At 34.0% G+C, this 25,828-nt stretch overlaps 1 protein-coding gene across 2 annotated transcripts in view; it reads left to right on the top strand.

Annotated features, from left to right (window-relative positions):
* ADK (adenosine kinase) overlaps nt 1–25,828 on the top strand; it is a 519,384-nt gene that overhangs the window by 417,994 nt on the left and 75,562 nt on the right. For both annotated transcript variants that reach the window (XM_012759893.2, XM_012759894.3), the window contains exon 9: nt 6,938–7,052. In XM_012759893.2, coding sequence (XP_012615347.1) covers nt 6,938–7,052 — 115 coding nt within the window. The remainder of the gene's footprint in view (nt 1–6,937; nt 7,053–25,828) is intronic.

The following is a 25,828-nucleotide window of genomic DNA, read 5'->3' as shown; positions in this document are numbered from 1 at the left end:
ATCCATGTATGGAATGCTATCTAGACAAATTCAGTGTTTTTATAATGTCATTAAAATTTCCTTGGTCTGTTAGACTGAAATAAAAAAGCATAGGTTTGGAACTTGGTATTCTTAAGGAATAAAACAAGAATAAATCACTTCAACTTAACAGTTTTCTGTAGGGAAATGTGTTAATGCTCTCAAGTCTAGTGTGACAAACTAGACAAAAATCTGCATTTTATCCCTCCAAACTTTAATTTTGCCTCTAAATTTGGAGCATCAATGAGAAGAGGGAAATGAAAAGATTAAAAGGAAGAAAAGGTGAGCAGTTTTTCCTTTCCACCAGTACTGCTCCTACCCTCATTTTCTATTGTAAATCCCAATCAGTTCCCAAAGCCACTGAGTATTGCCACTAGTGATCTGTCTGCTGACAGACCAATCCAAATGCCTCTAAAAATAACCAGTGTTTATTCATCAGGAAATATCCTCAGTGGCATTGTTTATGATAGTATGGTTAGCTTCTCTGCAAATTTTAGATAATCTTTATTTTTTTAAAAAAAAATCTTTAATCTTTAAAATGAATTGCACAATTTTCAGTGAGAAGCAGCAGCTTAGGAGGGCACTGGAGAATGAGATAAAAACTGGAGCTGGGCAGAGCACAAAGCAGAAAAGAGAGGATTTTTTTTTTTATAGGTGATGGAAAATTGCATAGTGCCTGATTTAAATGACAGACCTGCTAAGAATTTAAAATGACAATTCTTGGAGTAAAAAGTTTCATAAGACCTTTTATTATTCTGAAAAATCAGTTCAGACTGCAGTGTGTTTTTAAATCTACCTTTTGTTGAGCTGAACCAATTAAAGGTTTGTATTTTTAAGACAAAAATAAGGTGCTTAAAAGCATGTTTCATAATGAAGCCTTTTAAAAACTATTGAAAATTGATTTAAATTAAATAAAGTGAAGAAAATACCTCCAAAACCTAAATATAGATACTCTCTCTATTTCATTGTCTGTGCAACAGCCATATGCCAAATGATGAAGAGAATTCATATCTTCTCAACTGGAGTATTTATTCAGTTTTACTGCAAGCAACAAATTTTAATTTTTTATCTTAAATTTCTAAGATATAATACTTCTGTTCATAGAAGAAACAAAACAATCCTTTTCTCTCTTCCTACTTCGTCCATAGCCTATGATTTCCTAGAAGATCCCAGACTTGTAGTCTTTTTCTGACCAAAAAGGATTCTATCATCTTATACTGCTGATAGAAAAAAATATAGAATTGTGCTAACATAGCATCTACTAGTCACATGCAGCTATTTAAATTAAGATTAATTAAAAATTAAATAAAATTTAAATTCAGTCCCTCAGTCATACTATGCATATTCCAAGTGCTCTCCAGACCATGTAGCTAATGACTATTTTATTGGATAGTGCAGATACAGAACATATATATATCATAAGAGAAAGTTCCATTGATTGGCACCAGACTGAAAGTCCACAGAGAATATTCAAGAAGTGTTGATTCCCACAGAATTCTCTAAAGTGATTCTAAGTTTCCTATGTTCTCACAAATATAAAATAAAGAATGCAATGAATGATCACTCAGAGTTTCTGAAAGTAAGACACTAAATTAAGTCCTGCTGGCTAAGAGAGTACAGTGCTGCTTTTATAAGTGCCTGGACCCCAAAAGAGGACAATTTAAAAATAGTTAGATTAAAGGAAAGAGATAACATAGTCTTCTAATTCTTTCCATTTAATAATTTATTTATTCAACAAATATTTACTTAGCACTTACTATGTGCCTACCATGCTGATAATCCCTGAAGACAAGGTGGAAATGACCAGAGAGTATTTTGTGAAAGAGAACGTGGGATAGGTTCCTATTTTAGGTATGATGGTCATAGGATGACTCTGAGAAAGTAAACTCTGAAAAACGCAAATATCTAGCAATGACAGAAAAAAGCCAGACGAACAGGGAAACAAATTTCAAACAGCGAACAGGAGCACAAAGGCATCCAAACAAGAAAGAACATAATGTACCATGTACTCCAGGAAGTGACAGAAGGCCAACGTGACTGGCATGGAATGTGTGAGGAGGGAGCATGAGATCAGGCTGGTGACTGACACATCATATGAACAGTATAACTATTATGGGAGTTTCTATTTGGAAAACAAAACAGCAAAGGGTATGGGTAGGTGAAGAAATGTGTGGGAATACCACAATTGGCTTTCTATAGAAGTAGGTAGCTTCTGACAGAATTGTTTAATGTTTGTATCACCAGCTTGTTAAAAATGGAATGAAGAGAGTATATTCTTTAATTTGGAAGACAATGCTAAATTTAAATTATATAATCACCAATGACAATAAAAGCATAATTTTATATTTATAAAATGCTCCACAGTTTATAAAATCTTTTCCAACATATCATTAATACATTTAATAGTTACACAAACCTTGGGAAGTACATAGGGTATGTATAGTCCTATCAGTTCAACAGATTAAAAATAGGCTATATAACTTGTTCAAGGTTATATACATAATGGAGCCAAAAGCAGAGCTCAGCTTTCTATGTCTAGTACTCTTTACTGTAAACTGCACTGCTTTCTCTCACACATTCTAATATATTGGAAAGGGAGATTAGATTTCAAAATGACCTTGAAAAGTGAGAAATATCTTGAAACTCAAAAATTGAAATTCATTGGGATAAAATGTAAGCCAAAATAGTTAAGAAAAATGGCATACTTAAATACAAGATCAGGAATTATTTGTGAATGTTGCAGAAAATTATTTAGGATGAACATGCTATAGTTTTGTGATAAGAACAACAAAAAGCACATTGCCAGAATTCACAGAAGGAATATGATCTATAGCTAGCATAGAAAAGTGGTTAAGGCTGGGCGCAGTGGCTCACGCCTGTAATCCTAGCACTCTGGGAGGCAGAGGAGGGCGGATTGCTCGAGGTCAGGAGTTCCAAACCAGCCTGAGCAAGAGCGAGACCCCGTTTCTACTATAAATAGAAAGAAATTAATTGGTCAACTAATATATATAGTATTAATAAATATCTTATATTTATTAATTATCTTATATTTATATTAATAAATATCTTAGAGGAGATACTTTGGGACTATGCAAATATCCAATTTCATCCACTAATTTTAACATCACTAAATTGATCCCTGGATTAAGGTGATGTCTGTCAGTTTTTGCCATTGTAACATTACTATTTTTTCTTCTTATGAATAAGTATATTAGGAAAAGATACTTTGAGACTATGTAAATATCCCATTTCAAACTTTACCCACTAATTTTAGCATATTTAGCTCCCAGCATCCTTTAATGTGAATTTTGTTAGTTTTGTAGATGAGGAAATGGAGCCTTAGAGAGATTTATTAACCTGCTGAAGGTCACACAAATAGTAAGTCCAGATCTGTCATACTCTAAAATTCCTTGTAATTTCATTGTTAAGATGAGTGAGCTTAAGTGTAAGAGAGAAGAACTTAGTGTAGGGTACAAGAAGGGGAAATACTGTACAACTAGAAATACATAGCTATGGGAAGATAAAACTGAGGTTTTGAGAAAAAATTTTATACTAGATGGGAATCAACTATTGTGGGCAAGCAATGGTTCCTCAAGGCATAGTGTGAAATGCAGATTAGGTGCTTACTGACTGTGATCCGAGAGTGAGTGACAAAGAGATTTTGTAGTAAGTGTGGATTGGGATACAAATAGAATAAAGTTTACATAAATCTGGAGAGATTTATGTTTTATATTTGGAAAGTTTACTTCAACCTTTGATTGCCATTTTTATAAGATTTAATTTGAGACATAAGAAAGGTTTCTTTGATTAAATTACCAAATATCCCATAACAAAATTAGTGGCACAGGGTTGGTAGAAAGCAACCATGGAATCTTATTCTTAATTTATTCCTTATACCACCTTAAAGAAAGACTTCCTTTTAAAAAACATCTAGTACATGCATAACATTCTGCTTTTAAGATGATTAAGTGAATATGCTTGCCTCTTTTATCTTTATTAAATATGAACTGTACTTAATCATGAGCAAAAATCCTGTACTGGTAAAATATATTTGTGCTAAGGAAATTGGCAGAATATATGTGTATCATTTTAATTAAATGTGTACACTTATTTAAGGGAATGAAGACATTATTATTATATAGCATATTTTGGTCCTTTCAGCTGTTACTAGTCATTTCTAATAGTCTGTCTATTAGAGGGAATTTTTCTCATCAGAGTTCAGGCTTAGTTCTGTTCTAAAATAAGCAACCGAAAAGCAAAATAGTTAGCATGTCTGAGAAGTCAGAAGCATTGTCCTACCACAAGTGGCGATTCTTTCCAGAAACAACAGTCTTCTGGAAATCATCATATTAGGTGTATTAGAAGGTTAGTTTCATACATTATCTGGAATTTCTTAAGTATTTAGTGAACAAACAACATACAAATATTTCACAACAGATTGTCATACTTTTAAAAATGTCATAGTTTCTGATACTGTTTGTAACTGTTGTAAACCACCATGACTTGTCTGCTTTGCTTACCTAAATTTTCCTCTCCTATATATCCTGTTTTTTCTCTCCTATATAGCCTTTATTTATGCCACTCAGATATATTTTCCCTCTCATATGTGTTTCCCATCTGGTATATCTTCTCCATAACTATTTGAAACTTTGCACAGTGATAGAGCAAACTACCAACAAACCCCAAACCATGGACAGTTTTAGAGGCCGGCTGAATGCAGGAATGGATTTTTAAATTCTCTGAAATGGTTGAAAACTTTTAGCTTATGAGTTAGATTACAAGATTCGAGAACATTTATTATATAAAACTTCATGGCTTATGTGGTATGAAAAACAGCATCAAGGTTTGACAATTAATTTATAATTTTTTAACTTTATCCTCTTTTTTTTATTACTTCTGCATATTAAGGGGAGTGTAAACATTTTAGTTACATGTAATGCATTTGCCTTGCCCAAACCAGGGCTACAAGCGTGCTGTTCTCCCATACGGTGTGCTCTGCCTCCATTAGTCGTGAGTTTACCCATCCCCAGCCTCCCCACCTTACCAGCATCCAGTGAATATTACTACCATGTGAGCACCTTAGTGTTGATCAGTTAGTACCAATATGTTGGCAAATACATGTGGTACTTGTTTTTCCATTCTTGTGATACCTCACTTCGAGGGATGAGCTCAAGCTCTATCCAGGATAATATAAGAGGTGCTAGATCACCATTGTTTTTTGTAGTTGAGTAGTGGTCCATGGTACACATATACCACATTTTATTAATCCACTATGTATTGATGGGCACTTAGGTTGTTTCCACATCATTGCAATTGTGAATTGTGCTGCCATAAACATTTGAGTGCGGATGTCTTCATTATAGAATGTCTTTTTGGGGGGTAGATGCCTAGTAGTGGGATTGCTGGATCAAATGGTATTTATATTTTTAGCTCTTTGAAGTATCTCCAAATTACTTTCCACAGGGGTTATACTAATTTGCAGTCCCACCAGCAATGTAAGAGTGTTCCTATCTCTCCATATCCACGCCAGCATTTGTTGTTTTGGGAATTTTGATAAAGTCCATTCTCACTGGAGTTAGGTGATATCTCATTGTAGTTTTGATTTGCATTTTCCTGATGATTAGAAATGTTGAGCACTTTTTTATATGTTTGCTGGCCATTATTCTGTCTTCTTTTGAAAAGTTTCTGTTCATGTCCTTTGCTAATTTACTGATGGGGTTGTTTGATTTTTTTCTTACTGATTTTCTTAAGTTCTGTATAGATTCTTGTTATCAGCCCTTTATTGGATATGTAGAAAGCAAATATCTTCTCTCATTCTATAGGTTGTCCATTTGCTCTAATGATAGTTTCCTTGGCTGTGCAGAAGCATTTTAATTTGACCAGGTCCCATTTATTTATTTTTGTTGGTGCTGTGATTGCTTTGGAGGTCTTCTTCATAAATTCTGTGCCTAGGCCTATTTCTATAAGAGTTTTTCCAACATATTCTTCTGGAATTCTTAAGGTTTCATGCCTTAGGTTTAAGTCTGTTATCCATCATGAGTTGATTTTTGTGAGAGGTGAGAGGTGGGGATCCAGTGTCAGAAAGGGATAGTATTTCTTTCTCTTATTTTAGTTCTTTGCAAACATTTGGCATTTTAGCAACTGTATTATTTCCAAAGTCAGCATAATTATGCTACATAAACCTCTAAAATAATTAAATATTCCTCTCTTTAGAAACCCTTCCTTAATTGCAAATTTGAAAACTGGACATTTGCTATTATTAAGGAATTTTTTTTTATTTTCTGAGACTGACTCTGCTTTGTTGCACAGGCTAGACTACAGGGGCATCATCATAGTTCACTGTAACCTCAAACTCCTGGGCTCAAACAGTCCTCTTGCTTCAGCCTTCCAAGTAGCCTGCCAAATAGCTGGGACTACAGGCACTCACCACACTCAGCTCATTTTTTTTCTATTTTTTAGTAGAGATGGGGTCTCATTCTTGCTCAGGCTGGTCTCAAACTCCTGACTTCAAGCCATCCTCCCACCATAGCATCCCACAGTGCTAGGATTATAGGTGTGAGCCACCATGCCTGGCCATTTTTTTAAAAATGATAATAGTTATATGGTTGTGTTTAAAGTCATTACCTTTTAGAAATACATACTAAAACATTTATAGATAAAATTATATAGTACTTTGGGTTTGCTTCAGAATAATAGGAAAGGCAGGTGGGTGAGGGTATAGATGAAATAAGATTCATCATAAATTTCAAATGTTTGCATTGATGATAGGTTTCTTAGACATTATTGTACTATTCTGTTTATTTTTGTATTTGATTAACTTTATTTTTAAAACTCTCTTAATAGATGTTAGGTGTTAATCTAATAAAGTTATATTTTGCTATACTGGTTATGAAAATTTTTTCCTCCTTTTTATTAATAGACTAAAGACATTAAAGAGATAGCCAAAAAGACGCAAGCCCTGCCAAAGGCGAACTCAAAGAGGCAGAGAATTGTGATCTTCACCCAAGGGAGAGATGACACCATAATGGCTACAGGTACATGTGGGAACAGTGTGAGAAATCCAGTATTATAGAGATTAATCATTTATAAGAAAAATTCTGTATTCTTTCTATTATAATATATTCAATGCAATGTACCTTTTATAATTTTTTACTAAATATTCCTACCCTCTAAGTAGCAAAGATTTCATTTTCAAGAAGATAGTTTATTTAAATTCAATTGAATAAAATCACTTTGATATAGTTTATAGTTTATTTACTTTGAAATTTTTGAGGTTTTTTTCAGTCAAGAAATGTCTTTCCTGAAAAAAAGAATATATCTTACTAATAAAATACTTGTGCTAGAATGAAATAAATTTACTCAATTATGAATAAATAAAATCCAGAAATAAGTTAACTTCCTCAGATTTTCCTTCAAGAAGAAAATTTCATTTTTGCTTTTACTTAGCCATCTATTTTATAGCACTCGCAAAACAGGAATCTTTTCTAATAAACAAACATGTTATTGATTAAAATGATTAATACTGTTTATATGCTGCTACCTACTATTAAAGCCAAAATATAACCCTTTTAATTCTGTCTGAACCATCCAGGTTAAAACCAATCAGTTAATTAATTAATAAGTGTTGTAAATGGTAGCAATTATTAATATTACCCTTTGTGTTTGTTCAGTACTCTGGTGAACACTGAAATATATAAGAAATGAGTCTTAAAGATTTAACTGGGAAATGAAATTCATACACATAAAATATGAGTACAAAGTCAAGTATAATTATACTTATTTATTAGTGTAAGCTGTATGGGTTGTATTGACTTGGAGGAGATCACTAAAGCTTGAAGAAAGATGTTACAGTGAATATGCAGTACATTTTTGTTGGATTAGATATAAAGCCTGAAAAGTATCTAAGATGAAATATTGTATTTGGGGACCCTAGAAGTAATTCATTCCAACTTTCTTACTTTACTTATTTCTTTTTAAAAATAAATTTTATTGTGTATATTTAAGGTTTACAGCATGATGTTGTGGGATACATAGATACTATAGATCAACTCTCTTATTTTAGAATAGTTAAAAGCAATATTCAGAGATTCACTTAAAAAAATATTTGTTTCAAAATAATTCAGTGAGAATAAAGTAATGGTATAGATGAAATGAGACTGGTCATGAATTAATTGTTGAAACTGGGCAGTGGCTATATGGGAGGTCATTATGTTATTATCTCCACTTGTGTATATGTTTGAAATATCTATAATTAAAGCATTACAAAGAAAGAAAAGTTAAAAATAATTTTTCAAACAAGATTCAGAGTTGTTAAGTGGCTTTCCCAAGATACATTGATATCCTTGCTAAGCCTTAAGTTCTAGAAAGGATTTTAAGAAAGGAGGGCACTCCAGTCAAAGAGAATCATGTAAGCAAAGGCACTAGGTACCATGTAATCTTTTATTGTTATGGCAGGAAAAGCCATGTTGTTAATTTGCATAAGAGAGAAAAGAAATGAACTTTGAAAGGATATCCATGCATTGATGTAAACTATCTGAATTGCTGTCTCTTCCTGTATGTGGCCTTATTCCTGTCTTAGAAATGAGCAGTTTAAAAAAGTGAAAAACATGCAGGCTTCTTATAAGAACTGTAGTACTACCTTCAGATTCATAAAATACTATTTGGTTTTTCTTTATGGAAACATTCATTTTAAGGCTTTATATATTCCAGATATACATACCATACAAGTGTCATTGTGAATTTGCACAATTTTCCCAAAATTGAAAATTAGCCTCCCCATCCTGTGACTGAATTTCTTTGTGAACTCATTTTATTCTTTATTAAATCTATTAAACCATTCTTAGGAATGCTTACAAGCAGGAATTTATTTGAGGAAAGACACTGGCTAATCTTTGCTGTTCCTACCATATGAAAATGAACTTAAATTAGAGGATGCACTATATCTGCAATGCATGATAAATACAAGATGGATAGAGAATCTGTTCAGTGGTGTCAGCTACAAAAGCAAACATGATAAATGTTAATGCAGTTTTGAGCCCTGGGATAAGCTATTCAGTGCACAAGCATAGCTGAATCTCTTTGCTATGTTGTTATTCATGGCAGCCAAATAAATGTCAATAATAAAAGAGAATTAAAGATTTTCATTTCCCAGAGGCAGTCCTCTAATACGGCTTGATCTTTCATTTCATTTGTAATTCGTTCTCATGTCAGGATGCAATCATTCGCCAGGCTCTGGGTGTCATGTTAAGTCATTTAATAATGATTAAGAACATAAAAATGCTTGGCCTGTGGGGCAATTCACAGAAGAGATGCCAATTTGTTATTGTTTTCCCTCCTTTCCTCTTGAATATGGATCAGCTTTTTCCCACCTCCTAGCATTAAAATACTAATGGAAAATAGGGAAAGAAAGTGTCCCTTAATTTGCCATAAGTGACATTCCAGAATGGCACAAGGCAGTGCTAACACACTTATTAAAACACTAATTAGGAATCATTGTGCCTTAAACTTCACACTGTAGTATTTTTAAATGATCTGACTGTTAAATTTGTGGCATTTAGCAATAATGTAACAAAATCAGTTTCCTTGGAATTTTACTATAGATCTCTCTCCTTTTGAGATATGGTATCTATAAACCACTTTCCCTTATTATAAAAATTTAATTCTTTAAATTCTTCTTATTTAAATTGTCTGTGAATCTAAAGTCTTTTCCATTCACCCTGTTTTATTGGTCACTCCTCTTTCAGATTGGGTTACCATCCAGCCAGAGGTTATGTCACATATCAATCATTGTTTCAGTGCTCTCAGGCTAATTGAGTTCCAAAACTGGAGAGTATTAAGAGTAACAGACTGGGCAATTCCACATTTAGTTATATGCCCAAAAGAATTGGAAGCAGGAATTTGAACAGATATATGTGCACCCATGTTCATAGTAGCATTATTTACAGTAGCCAAAAGATGAAAACAACCCAAGTGTCCATCAACAGAAGAATGGATAAACAAAATGTGTTATATACATACAATGGAATATTATTCAGCCTTAAAAAGGAAATTCTGGCACATGCTACAACATGGATGAATCTTGAAGACATGCTAAGTGAAATAAGCCAGATGCAAAAGGATAAATGCTATATGATTCCACTTATTGGAGATTCGTAGAGTAGTCAACTTCATAGAGACAGAAGTTAGAGTGGTGGCAGCCAGGGGCTGGGGAAGGGATGGACAGGCAGTTATTGTTTAATGCGTACAAAGTTTCAGTTTTGCAAGATGAAAAAAATTGTGGAGATGGATGGTGGTGATGACTGTAGAACAATATGAATGTACTTAATGGCACCTGAGCTGTATACTCAAGAATGGTTAAAATGGCAAATTTTATGTTTTGTATATTTTATCACAATTTAAAAAAATAAACATATCAAAACAACCAGAATAAGATGCTAGGGATGAAGGCAGAAAAGAAAAGATGACTCTGTCCAATTTGATCCTTTTAATAAATGTTGAATGAACCTGTTTAGTGACATTAGAGTCAAGTGAAAAAAACCATTTCTGTGTCTATCTATAAACTTTAGAGAAATTTATAAAATTCTTTACTTATTGGACAGAAACTGTTAATGAGGTCTTCATATGTTAACACATTATTATATCAAGGGTTGTAGTAAAAAATTTTATATATATGTACATGTATACATACATATGTATGTAGAGATTTATAGAAAGTTTAAATTTCTCAAAGTTTCTGCACTAAAAATTGGAAAAAGCAATAGGACTTTTGTTCTAAATTGAAAATAATACATTTCACACAGTGGTGCTTAAAGTGAAACAATGAAATAGGTCCACTGAAAAATAAATTGTAGACTTTTCTGAATACTTTCAAAATTCTTTCTGGCTGTTTGAATTGTAATTTTACACAAAGGGAGAAAATATATTAAGTCAGAGGTTTTCAACTAGAAGACTTATGCTGTCATATCAAAATCACCTAGTGAGATTTTAGTAAATGCAGCCCTGTCTTCTTCAGAGCACCTTTCCCTCAATCTGATACATCCCTGCAAAGACTATTAGAATATACATCCTCAAGGAGATGTATACAAATGCAGGTGATAGGGTCTGGAGAAAGCGGAGTGTAGGGTTGTGTATTTGTTGAGAAAATTTCCTTAGGTCATATAGCAATGCTGTCTATCTTCCACCTTTCACTTTGAGAATCATTGAATAAGATGATTTGATAATCTTGCCTCAAGTTCTATGATCCTATGGGATGATAAAAACAGACCTTAAAAAACTAGACAGCTAAGCATCTAGTTCTTCAATAAGTCAGAACTTGGTAAATGCTTCTCTCTTTCAATCCATCAAAAAGTATCAAGGACCCATTCACTCTTAATAGGCAACCTACAGATTACTTTACTCTCTCACCTTTGAGGTGCTTATAATTTAAGATAGTCACATCACAGTGCTCTTTGTCATTTCATTATAAGTAAATGGGTGTATTGAAGTTACTTGTCTTCATGTTCCTAAGTCCTTAGAGAAACATGTTACCTCATCTGGTAGTTACATTTTCATGTTCTATGAAAACACTCAATGCTGTCCATTACTCTAAGAAAAGGTCAATGTGATTTGCAATTCTAGTAGGCATAAAGCACAGAAAGTGTGCAATAGAAAATGCAAACTCTAAAGGAAAACAATTTCAGCAGTTGGAAGAATGTCAGCACATCATCCCAACTCCTACTGCTACAAAATATTAATATAAATCATTTTGAAAATGTTATCTCTACTACAGCCAAATCAATTTTAAATGATGATCTTGTTGGCATGGGATCTTGTGGTAAGGATAGAACAAATTGAGTAGCATTCTTTTAGAATGTCTGTGTATGACATTTACAGAAAAAGGTTCTTCTAGATGAGATTTTAAAGAAAATATATTTCTTAATCTATGAATATAAACAACTAAGTTATTAGCTGTTACAGTTTTAGATTATTGTAACCACAAAAGACAAAGTCCTTTAATTAATTAGCCAACAGGTCGAAAATAACTGATGTGGAACTGTCACATTCCTGACAAAGTAATATCTTTGGTGCTTGGTTCATATAGTTTAATGATCTCAGGCCTGAAGAAATGAGACTTCTTTCAACTCCTACTTTTCTATCAAATAGGACCCTACTAGAAGGCAGAATGAGAGACAGCCTACACTAGGCAAATGAAGCCCTATTATAGCATTGATTTCTTTTTCTTGAAGGGCCTTTATTTTATATTTTTTTTTTATTTTTTTATTTTTTTTTGAGACAGAGTCTCACTTTCTTGCCTAGGCTAGAGTGAGTGCCGTGGTGTCAGCCTAGCTCACAGCATCCTCAAACTCCTGGGCTCAAGCAATCCTGCTGCCTCAGCCTCCTGAGTCGCTGGGACTACAGGCACGAGCCACCATGCCCGGCTAATTTCATATATATATACACACACACATATATATTAGTTGGCCAATTAATTTCTTTCTATTTTTATAGTAGAGATGGGGTCTCGCTCAGGCTGGTTTTGAACTCCTGACCTTGAGCAATCTGCCCGCCTCGGCCTCCCAGAGTGCTAGGATTACAGGCGTGAGCCACCACACCCGGCCTTGAAGGGCCTTTAGATTTGTTAAGATATAAATTACATATAATAAAATTCACATATATTTTCCTAAATAACATGTAACAGCCACCACAATCAAAATATAGAACACCTCATATGGTTTGTGGAATGTAATATGCCTGCAAAATTGGTACAAGTTTTCATTAAGTGGACACACCTGTGTAACTACAACCACATCAAGAAATATAACATTTCTGGCACTTTAGAAGCCACCCCATAGGCCCCATCCTAATTATTATCCCCACCAAAGGTAACCAGTATCTTGTCTTCTACTACTAACAATTAGTTTTGCCCCATTTTGAAATGGAATCACCCAATATGTAGACTTTTTGTCTGGCTCTGTGCCCATCCTTTTTGTGTGTACGTTCCTACTTTTTGACAACATAAGATGCCTCAGGTTCATATTGTATTTTCTCAGCCTCAGTCCTCGAATCAGCCACTTCTCCAGGGAACCCTGGTTTCTTTTACTGAAGAATGGTATTTAGAAACCCAGATCTGGGCACCAGAAATACTTATTTTTTTTAAAGATAGCATCTCACTCTGTCACCCCTTTGCCCTGGTCAGAGTGCAATGGTGTCATCAGAGCTTACCACAACCTCAAACTCCTGGGCTCAAGCGGAGACTATAGGCGCGCACCAGGACCTTAGCTAATTTTTCTATTTTTAGTAGGGACCGGGTCTCACTTTTGCTCATACTGCTTTCGGACTCCTGAAGTCAAGCAATCCGTCCACCTCAGCCTCCCAGAGTGCTAGGATTACAAACATGAGCCACCATGCCCAGCCCAGATAAGCTCTTTGTTCCTTGAATATCATTGCTTCTAGGCCCTCTTAGCAAATAGAGCTGGGCAGTATATGCGTGTCTAATAACCTATGTATACACATCCATCTATGTTTATTTCTATATCTGTCTGTCTGTTTATATATTTAAAGACCATGAGGTCATAATGACAACTCTTATTCCAGTCCAACAACACAGGGTTCATTCTAGTCTTCACCCTTTCCTTATTTATAACTTCTTCCTCTGACATTGAAAATTTGGCTTTCATTATCTAAAATATATTTACTTATTTATTTCATCCTAAAGTAGTTTTGAACTGTTTACCCATACCCTTGTGAGAAACCAATTTATTAATGTTAATACTTACTAGAGTATAGTATTTGTTTACAGCTCTTCTTGTCTTTACTCCTATGGTGTCCAGACAAAATATTGGTATCCAGAGTAACTTAAGTTAGTTCTTTTATTCCATCCACTTTAGTGTGATTACATTATTCTTTTGTAATACAGGTAAAGGTCTTTTGTTAGAGCTTGTATTCCATTTTGATTTCTTTTCACATCCTAGATGTTGTTTTTGTTTTTGTTTGTCCCAATAAGTAAAATTCACTCTTTTTAGTGCCAAGTTTCATGGGTTTTGACAAATACATAAGATCATATAATGTAACCATCACCATAGTTATATGATACAGAAGATTTCCATTTTTCAGTTTCTGATTTCCAAGGAATTGTATCAGTGAACACTCCCATCAGCATGTTAAGGTACAGCTCTAATTGTTATCCATCTTTACCAGTATTTGCTACTATCTATCTTTTGATTTTTACCTTCTGATAAGTATATAATAGATCTCATACTGATTTCATTTAGAATTTTCCTGATGTATAGTGAGGCAGGGTTCCTTTTAATCTACTTACTGGCATTTGGATATCTCCTTTTATAGTGTTCCTCTTGAAGTCTTTTGCCCATCTTGGCTTGTCTTATGGATTTATAATTCTTTTTACAGTCTACATATAAGTCCTTTGTTAGATAGATATGTTTCATATATCTTCTCCCATGCTTTGGCTTGCCTTTTCACTCTCTTCATGATATCTTTTGATTAAAAAAACTCTTAATTTTATTGTAGTCCAATTCATAATGTTTTTCCCTTGTGATTAATCTAAAACTTTTATTCTTTTACTCTTCAACTAGCACAGTCTATCTAAAATTTTCATATATGGTATGGGATAGGGAGCATGATTCATTTCTTTTGCCCATATGAATAACCAGTTGATCCACCATCATTCATTGACAGGAACATCCTTTCTTCAACTGCACTACATTGACACCTTTGTCATGTTTCAGGTGACCTTATATTTGTGAGTCTTTTTCTAGACTATTCCATTGTTCTCATTCTCCTTTACCAGTTTCACACTCTCCTAATTACCTAGGTTTATAATCAGTCTTTTTAACTGGTAATATTGGTCTTTTTGCTTCAAGATTGTCTTGGCTTTTCTTGGCCCGTTGCATTTGTACATAAATTCTAGAATCAGCTTGTTAATTGCCACCAAAACATTTTTTTCTGTTCCTTACTAGAATTTTTTAAATCATATTTAATCTATAATCAATTGGAAACTAGGTACTTCTTTATAGTATTTTGTCTTCTAATCCATACATTATTTTCCTCTTAATTTGTGGTCTTTAATTTTTTCAAACTGTTTTGTTATTTTTGGTATAAAGATCATATATATATATATATATATCCAGCCCAGGCTGGAGCACAGTGGCACAGATCAGAGTTCACTGCAGCCTCGAATTCCTGGGCTCAAGCAATCCTCCCACCTCAGCCTCCCCAGTAGCTGAGGGTACAGGAATGTGCTACCACACCCAGCTATTTAAAAAATTTTTTTTTGAAGAGATGGGGTCTCAGTATATCGTCCAGGTTGGTCTCAAACTCCTGGACTCCAGCAATCCTCCCACCTCAGCCTTCCAAAGTGCTGGGATTACAGGCATGAGCCACTGCACCTGGCCAGAAATTTCTTTCCTTTAATAGTTTGCTGAGAGTTCTATTTTTGTTGTCATTGTTAAGATTTTTTTTTAAATCATGAATAGGTGTTTAATTTTATCAAATAACTTATGTGCATCTAAATTACTATATGATTTTTTGCTTTTAATGTGTGAATTACAGATTAATTTTGGAATGGTAATCCACCTTTGCATTATTGGAATAATCCCAACATTGTCATGATATCCTTTTAATGTTTATTGGATTTTATCTGATGATTGTTTAGGAATTTTACAGTGTTTGTCTGTTAGTTTGTCTTATAATTTTCTTTTCTTGTAACATCCTTCTTAGTTTTGGTAGGAATATTGTGATGGCCTCATAAAGTGAATTGGAAAATGTCTTTTGTCTGTTGTGGAAGAGTTTATATAAGATTTATGCTATTTTTATGTAAATATATGGAAGAGCTCACCCATCAAAATATCTGGGCCTGGAGAGTACTTTGTAGGATTTTTTTTTTTAATTACAGATTATTTAATTAAATAGGATGTATGGGTTTGTTTTTTTTTACTTCTATGCTTATTTTGATAAGTTGTATTTTTCTAAGGATTTGTCTACTTCATCTAAATAGACGAATTAATTATTAGAAAATTATTAATAGTATTCTCACATCTTCCTTTGGATCGGTAGTGATGTTCCCTTTCTAATTCCTGATCTTAGAAATATGTGTTCTTTCTCTCTTGATCATTCTTTCTAAAGGTTTGTTTGATTTGGATTTTCCAAAAAGCAAATACCAAGATGGGGTTAGACATTCAAGAAATGTCTTATGAAAAACATCTGTGAGAGAAAATCAAATGTGAGAAGGCAGAAAGACCTGTCAAACCGTGTTGTGAGTTTGACCCTTGGAGAGAGAGAGAGAAAAGGAAGGTTGGGCAGGAAGGGGCTTAGTGTACTGCAGGATACTTAAGAAAGTTTTGACAAAGCCAGTGGGGAGTCCTACATCCAAAGCTGCCCATCACAGGAGTCCCACATCACCCAGGAATAGGTCTTCATAGTATTCCTCCTGTGCTCAGTCCCACATCCATGGCAAGTGTGGCCTCAGCTTGAATGCAGTAGTGGACTCAGAGCAACAATTATGCTCCATACAGCAGACCTGGGAGGTACATTTCCATGGTCACCACAAGGTTTATCAATTTTGTTAGTTTTATAAAGAACTAACTCTGCCTTTGTTGATTTTGTCTATTTATATATTTGTTTTCCATTTAAAAATTTTCTGGTGTTTCTTATTTTCTTTCTAATGTTTTCTGTATTTTTTTATTTTGCAAATTTTGTTATATCCTATTTTTATTGTTTGTGGTTTAAAATATTTTCTAATTCCCATTGTGATTTCTTCTTTATTCCATAAGTTATTTAGAAAGTTCTAGTTAATTTCTAAATACCTGGAGATTTTTTCATTATCTTTTTGTTGTTAATTTTTGATCTAATTCCACCATCATCAGAGAACATATACTGAGTGATTTTAATTCTTTAAATTTTATTCAAATTTTGCCCTTTTGCCCAGCATTTAGTCCATTTTGTATGTACTCTTTTTTCTGTTTTTTTTTTTTTTTTTAGAGACAAGGTCTCACTGTGTCACCCAGGCTGGAGTGTAGTTGTATGTTTATAGCTCACTGCAGCCTCAAATTCCTGGGCTGAAGCGATCCTCCCGCCTCAGCCTCCCGAGTAGCTGGGACTATAGGCACACACTACCATACCTGGGTAATTTTTTTTTAATTCTTTATGGAAACAGGATCTTGCTGTGTTTCCCAAGCTAGTCTCAAATTCCTGGCCTCAAGAGATCCTCCCGCCTCAGCCTCCCAAAGTGCTGGGATTATAGATTTGAGCCACCGTGCCTGAACTGCTTGGTATTTTTTAGTTTCCTGCTGTGGTTGAGAATTGTATATTTCTCTTTTTTGTTCTATCAAATTTTGCTTTATATATTTTGAACCTATCTTATTATAAGTATATAAATTTAGAATTCTTATGTCTTTTTGATGCATTAAACCTTTTATAATTATGAAATGTCCTTCTTGGCCAGGCATAGTAGCTCACGCCTGTAATCCAAGCACTCTGAGAGACTGTGAGGCAGGAGGATTGCTTGAGGCAAGGAGTTCAAGACCAGCCTGAGCAAGAACGAAAACCAGTTTCTACAAATCATAGAAAAATTAGGCAGGCATGGCAGGATATGCCTGTTGTCCCAGCTATTCAGGAGGCTGAGCCAGGAGAAACACTTGAGCCCAAGAGTTTGAGGTTGCTGTGAGCTATGATGATTATACTTTACTCTAGCCAGGTGACAGAGTGAGACTCTGTCTCCAAAAAAAACCCCAAAATAAAGTCCTCCTTTATCTGTAATGATGCATCTTGCCCTTTATATCTATTGTATCTATTATTAATATAATTATGCCAGCTTTCTATTGGTTAGTGTTTGCATGATATATATTTTTCCATCCCTTTCAACCTTTCTGTGTTCTTAAATCTAAGATATGTTTTTTGTCATTAGAATATATTTTTTGTTTTTTTATTTATTCTCAGAATTTTTATCTTTTAATTATAGTCTATTTATATTTAATATAAATTACTAATGTAAATTATAACTTTTGCTACTTCTCATACAATAGTAGAGCCTTACAATATTTTGTGTTATTGTCAGTTACCTTAATTCTAAATATATTTTAAACCCTCGTGGAGACAAAATACTATTATTTTTATGCAGTCAAATTTACTTTTACCAGGCCGGGCGCTGTGGCTCACGCCTGTAATCCTAGCTCTTGGGAGGCCGAGGCGGGCGGATTGCTCAAGGTCAGGAGTTCAAAACCAGCCTGAGCAAGAACGAGACCCCGTCTCTACTATAAATAGAAAGAAATTAATTGGCCAACTGATATATATAGAAAAAATTAGCCGGGCATGGTGGCGCATGCCTGTAGTCCCAGCTACCCGGGAGGCTGAGGCAGAAGGATCACTCGAGCCCAGGAGTTTGAGGTTGCTGTGAGCTAGGCTGATGCCACGGCACTCACTCTAGCCTGGGCAACAAAGCGAGACTCTGTCTTAAAAAAAAAAATAATTTACTTTTACCATTGCTTTTATTCTCTTTCTGCATTTTTGTGTTTTAATCTAAAATCATTTTTCCTCTGCCTAAACAGCTTTATTTAATATTTCATTCAGTGTGTAAATTCTCTCAGTTTTTGTTTGAAAATTTTTAATTTTGCTTTTCAGTGAGCTCTATGTTGGGAATTATATTTTTTGAGCTCTTTACAGATGGCCTTCCATTATCTTTTGGAGTCTTATTTTTGTTCAAGGAGTTAGCTGTTAGTCTTATTCTTGCTCCTTTGAATGTATTTCTATTTTCTTTGGCTGCTTTCTAGAATTCTTCTTTAGCCTTAACTTTGTGCTTCATTCTGGTTTTCCTTGTATTTATCCTGCTGGAGTTTTTAGTACTTCCTGAATCTCTAGTTGATGGCTCTCATTTTGGAAAATTCTCAGCCAGTATCTCTTAAGATACTAGACCCATCTCTTTTCAATCGGGATTCCAATTATACATATGTTAGGTCTTTTCATCGTATCCCCTATGTCTTTTATCCATATATATATATATTTTTTTTTTTTTTTTTTTTTTTTTGAGACAGAGTCTCGCTTTGTTGCCCAGGCTAGAGTGAGTGCCATGGCGTCAGCCTAGCTCACAGCAACCTCAAACTCCTGGGCTCCAGCGATCCTACTGCCTCAGCCTCCCAAGTAGCTGGGACTACAGGCATGTGCCACCATGCTCGGCTAATTTTTTGTATATTTTTTTAGTTGTCCAATTAACTTCTTTCTATTTTTAGGAGAGATGGGGGTCTCGCTCTTGCTCAGGCTGGTTTCAAACTCCTGACCTCCAGCAATCCACCCACCTCGGTCTCCCAGAGTGCTAGGATTACAGGCATGAGCACCGTGCCTGGCCCTCTTTTTTATATTTTTATCCTTTTCTTCCTCAAGCTTCAGCCTGTATATTTTGTACCGACCTGGTATTTAGCTTATTAGTACTCTCTTCTACTTTGTCCAATCTAAATTTTAAAATATCTATTGAATTATTTACTTCAGTAGCATTTTTTAAATTATTACATTGTTTTTCATTGATCCCAGTTCTATAGTGTAATCCTCTACCTTGTCATCTATTTCTTTAACATATTAATCACACTAGGAATAATAAATCCCATGTCTGAAAACTACAATATTTTAGTCATCTGTAGGTCTACTTTTAAAAATATTTTATTTTTTTAATTTCCATATAAAAATGCACATATTTATGGGGTACATAGTGATGTACCCAATACATACAATGTATACAAGCAATATATAGTGATCAGAATTAGTATATCCATTATCTCAAACATTTATCATTTGTGTTCAGAACATTCGATATCCTCACTATTTGAAACTATACAATATATTATTGTTCCCTGTAGTCATCTTACAGTGCTATAGAACATTAGTACTTATTCCTCCTATCTAGCTATAATTTTATAGCCTTTAACAAATCTCCCTATATCCCCTGTCTGCTACCTTTTCCAGCCTCTTGTATCCTCATTCTACTCTTTACGTCTATGAAATCAGCCTTTTTTATCTTCTACATATCAGTGAGAATTTGTGATCTTTAACTTTCTGTTCCTGGCTTATTTCACTTAACACAATGTTCTCCAGTTTCATCCATGTTGCCACAGATGACTGTACTTCATTTTATGGCTGTATAGTATTTAATTGTTTATATCTACCACATTACTTTATCCATTTGTCTTTCATTGAACATTTGGGTTGATTTCATATCTTTGCTATTGTGAATAGTGGTGCAATAAACACAGGGCTGCAGAAGTCTCTTTGGTATATTGATTTCCTTTCCTTTGCATAAATGCCCAATAGTGGGATTATTAGATCATATGGTAGTATTATATGTAATTTTTTGAGGAACCTCCATACCATTCTCCACAGTGTATCTACTAGTTTACATTCCTACCAACAGGTTATAAGAGTTCCCTTTTTTACATGTCCTCACCAACACTTTATTTTTTATCTTTTTGATAATAGCCATCCTAACTGGGATAAGATCATACCACAATGTGGATTTGATTTGCATTTTCCTGATAATTAGTGATGTTGAGCATTTGAAAATATATTTGCTTGCCATTTTATATCATCTTTTTTTTTTTTGAGAAATGTCTATTCAGATCATTTGCCTATTTTTAAATTGGGTTGTTTAATTTTTTGCTATGAGATGTTTGAGTTCCTTATATATTCTGAATATTAATCCCCTGTTGGATGAGTAGTTTGCATATATTTTTTCCCATTCTGTAGGTTATCTTTTCACTCTGTTGATTATTTCCTTTGCTATATTGAAGCTTTTTAGTTTGATGTAATTTGTTTATTTCTGTTTTTGTTGCCTGTGCTTTTGAGGTCTTACTAATAAAATCTTTTCCCAGACCAACGTCTTGAAGCATTTCCTCTATGTGTTTTCTTCTAGTAGTTTGTAGTTATGGTCTTAAATTTAAATTTTTGATCCATTTTGAGTTAATTTTTGTATAGGGTGAGAGGTAGGGGTCTAGTTTCATTCGTCTTCATATTCACTTTTCCCAGCACCATTTATTGAAGAGACTGTCCTTTCCCCAATGAATGTATTGCCACCTTTGTCAAAAATCAGTTGTCTATAGATTCATGGATTAATTTCTGGGTTCTCTATTTTGTTACATCGTTCTCTGTGTCTATTTTTATGCCATTGCCATGCTGTTTTGGTTGCTACAGCTTCACAGTATATTTTGAAGTCTGGTAGTGTGGTGTCTCCAGCTTTGTTCTTTTTGCTAAGGATTGCTTTGGCTCTTAGGGATCTTTTGTGGTTCATATGAATTTTAGTTTTTTCTGTTTCTGTGAAGAAAGTCATTGGTATTTTGATAGGGATTGCATTGAATTTGCAGATTACTTTGGGCAGTATATATGTCTCTTTCTTTTGTTTTCTTTTCTTTGGGGTTTGTTTCTTGGTTTGCCTGATAATGTTTTATCAAGTGTTAAACATTGTCCATGATATATTATAGAGTTTCTATGAGTGATACTGTCTTACTGTAAAAGGCAGCTAGAGTAAAGATAGATCGAGAATTAAGCCAACTCAAGTTTGGGTTATAGTTTTTATAAGGCTCAGTCTACCTCTAATTTGCCCTCACTCCTATACCATAGCCTCCCTGGGAATCTCAACTGAAACCCTAAGGTATTTACTAGGGTTCTTACTCATTGGTGGGTTTGGAACTCTAATTTTTATCTTTTTGGCAACATACAACTACCAAAAACACCACTCTGCCATTTAGAGTTCTTCTACTTAGTGTCTTGGCTTCTTTCTTGTCCTGTGTTATGTGACAAATTTGGCAAATCCCTCAAGAGGAAAACCCCTGAGTATCAGACTTACCTCACTGTTTTCCCCTCCTCTTCAGGATGACCCTTAATTCTAACTGCCTTGACAGTCCCACACTCCAATTTTTGTCTCACAACCCCTAGAGATTGCCAAAGGTTCTGTTGACTTCTTTGCTTCTCAGTAATAGCCCCATTGCCCAGATTCTTAGCCTCTCACCCAGCACAAGAATTTGCAAATGCCTGAGGGGAAAAATAATTTTAGAATACTAGCTTATCTCTTTAAGATTCTTTTCTCTCTGGAATCTTGTCTTACCAAGTTTTAGCTACCTTGGCAGCTCTCTCATACTTTCCTTTTTTATTTTTTTATTTTCTAAAGTTTCCTACCTGTTTTTAGTATGGGAGTTGGTTTAGAAAAATATAGAGAAAGTTAAAGTGGGCTTATTTATTTGTTATTAATATATAAGGTCATTAGGTGATTTAGGAATACTATTCTTCATATTCCACTTGAGAATTGCTGGATTGGGTTTTTTATTGAACCCCTTGAAATTAGAGACAAAGGTAGCCATATTAGAGCCCATTCTCTTAAATACCAGTCTAGTCTAATATATAGTCTAGTCTATACCATGTTGTATACCATGTTGCTTACATCCATGGTTTTCAATCAGGAATGATTTTTTCCCCTCATTTTTGGTTGTGACAACTGGCCTGGAGAGGAGTTGGATGTTCCACTGGCATCTGGTGGGTAGAGGCCAGGGATGCTGCTATACATCCTATAATGCACAGGACAGCCATCCCCAACAAAGAATTATCTGGCTCAAAATATTAATTTCACCAAAGTTAAAAAGCCTTGGCTTACAGTACACATCAAAATGTATATTTAAAGGATCACTGGCTGCCTTGTCTTTACACAATGCCAATAGACTTGAGTAGGATAAAGCTTCTTGTAGAAATACATCCCCTTGACCCAAGAAAATGTCCTTATATGATCTAATTCATATTTGGTTAACTGTGTTTCTCAGATCTTCTGCCAAATAAGCTCTAATTCTAAGACTTCTCTTTAGTTTGAATTTGTTAGAGCTGGAAAACTTTCTGATGTAGAGTTGTATGTGCATATCTTATAAATGCATTTTGTATGCATGAATGGATATTTAGATGATAGTGACATTTACCTACACATTTATAGATATGTGTGTATACATTAGGTTAATGGTTCATAAAGAATATATCCATCTTCTTTTAAAATTCCAAATAATCAATTTCTATAATCAAAAGCTCTTGAAAATATAACACAAATGGATATTTAATTAAAGAAGTATATTACCAAATGTTTTCCAGAATAATTATTGTTTGTACCCAGTCAGTGTATCTTCTGAAATTCAATTAGAATCTAAAATTCATTTTTCAGAGCATTACAACTTGGCGGCAAAATTTTCTTTTGGCTGAAATACTGCATGCAAGTTTTTGGCTCAGATAAAAATCTTTGGAGGTGTAGCAGAAAAGTCTGATTCAGATAACTGAACAGCTAAAATTTTCCTCGGTTAAAAGGAATAAACTGGTTGCGCACGGAATACTAAAAACTGTACTTAAATTCAGACTTAACTGTTTCCTTATTTCTTTTAAAACTTAACCAAGATGCTGTATGATGTTTCAACCACTTTAGAAGCTCACATCATTTTCCGTTCACTGAATTTTTTAAATAACCCAATAGAAGCCATTATTTCTAAGGTTCTATCTATCCCCCCTTTGCCAAGTCTTGCCCCAGAAAGTTTATTTAGCTTTTCTCTACTATTATTAAGCTATTTTAAATTCTTATGTTTAGAGCCTTTCTAGTTTAATAAACAATTCTAAAGTGTCCAAGAAATCGTCCAAATTCTTTTGTTAAATTAATAATTTGGCATTTTTACTTTTATTCAATTTATTTATCATGACAAATTTTACCTGTATTCTTAATTATTTCCTCTAGTCCTAGAACTCTACCTCTTACCCACCCATAATGAAGGGACAGTTTTAAAAAATGGTTTTTCAATAGGTGATTTACACGTTCCATAATGCAAAAGATACAATAATTAGAACTGTTCAGCTGTCCAGTACTTGAGAGGAAGTAAGCAGCTTTCACTACTAGGATGACTATATAACTTATTATCAAAATTCAGGTACTTCCAAGAGTGAAAGAGGGGATGCTATTGCTTATACTAGGACAGTACTGGGCAAACCAGTCCATATGGTCACACTAATCATTATGGATATTTAAACAAAGGTATTTGGTAAAATGTATTGAGGTTTTTAACTGTGTTCTTTCTAATATTTCTTTTAGTTAAAATATTCTTGATCATGTGCTAAGAATATGCCAGTTAATATAGAACTTAAAGAAGTCTGAGAATCTCTAATCTCAAGCAGGACCAATTGGAGAAGCAAGACACATGTTTAAAGCAATAAAGTGACAGCACAAATAAATTCAATTGAGTATGGTTTTACTGAGTGCGTACTCTGTGTCAGAAATTGTGGTTCTAAAGATAAATCTTGAAATCTAGAAGGAGAGACATAGTTCACTAATGCATTGTGAGAAGTGGTATATGACTTTTATGAACCAATATTTGTAGGAGAGCAGAAGGAACAAGAAGTTGGGGAAGGCTTCACAAAGCAAGTGATGTTTGAACTAGGCTTTGAAGAATCCTTACAATTTTGGCAAGTTGAAATTACAAAGGTACCCAAAGTTAATGAAGTAATAAGGGCAAAAGGCTAAGAGTACTGAAAGGCTATGATGTGTTATAATGAACAAGAATTATTGGGGAAGGAGGTGTGGGTAAGCATGAAATGGTAACTTATGATGGGTCTTGAGTGCTATGCTGGATAATACATGAGTAAGTGCTTAAAGTATATACAGAGAAAGAAGAGATCCTGTGGACTGAGAAACACATAAAAGAAAGGAATCACACTTCTATTTATGTAATCTTGTTTCACAGGAACCAATAAATACTAAAGATGAAAATCTTTTAAATTAAATGCTAAAGGATAAAAACTGCAATAATTCCTCTAAAAAGTATTAGTGATGAACAATACCATGGGGTTAGAGTGAGACAAATATGACAGGGTTAGGAAAATTGTAGAGAAAAATTATGCTAAAAGCTCTAGGGAAATTGCCTTAGATAATTAGTAAAGATTGGCTTGGTTTAAAGATGATAAACAAAGACTAATGTAAAAGGCTAATGAATTCAGTCATGGAGAAAGTTTATACCAAAGTGCTTGCCAAAAGAATTGCTACTAGATGAGATTTTATTAAGCAATTTTTTTGTACTTTTTTTTTTTTTTTTTTTCGTTTTGAGATGAGTTTTCACTGTTGCCCTTGGCCTCAAACTCCTGGACTCAAGCAATCCTCCTGTCTCAGTATTCCAAGTAGCTACAGGTGTACACCACTGCACCTGAGCACTTTTTTTCTTTAAGGAAAAAGTAAATAACCCATTAATAAAATTCATAGTTGATACTAAATTAGGAGATACTACAGCTGCTAATAAAATTATAGAAATTCTGATAATAGAGTCTGGAAGTTAGGACTTTAAAATAATGTTTAAAAGAAAATAAGTTATATTCATCCCATTTTAAATCCACATAGAGGCAGCAGTTAACTTTACAAAAATGTCTCTACTTCCAGGAAATATTTCTGGTTTAGTGGTCAAGAAATAAATGGTAGAATCACCTGAAAATTAGAGCAGTAGAAATATATCTTCACTAAAGAGTCTACATTTATAAGATGTATAATGTAATTATATTCAATGAGTCAAAGTGATTTTTATGAAAATTTTTAGATAAATCTTTGTGATTGAATTTTCTATGGAACATCATTCCTTCTGTGACTCAAATTTCAATGAAGGAATTATTTTAAAATTGTTTTGTTTCCTCCAGATATTGTTTAACTATCTAGAGAGTATCTAAGTCTTAAGGAAGATTGGGTGAGGAACAATGGGTGGAGAGCTAGAGTGCAATGGCTAGTTCCCTGGAATAGTTATATGGATCCCTATAAGGTTCATATTTCTGTCTATACTGCTTGCTA

The sequence above is a fragment of the Microcebus murinus genome, chromosome 14 (genome assembly GCF_040939455.1).
Source record: "Microcebus murinus isolate Inina chromosome 14, M.murinus_Inina_mat1.0, whole genome shotgun sequence".
Classification (NCBI taxonomy): Eukaryota; Metazoa; Chordata; class Mammalia; order Primates; family Cheirogaleidae; genus Microcebus; species Microcebus murinus.
This window is presented reverse-complemented; position numbering and strand designations above follow the sequence as displayed.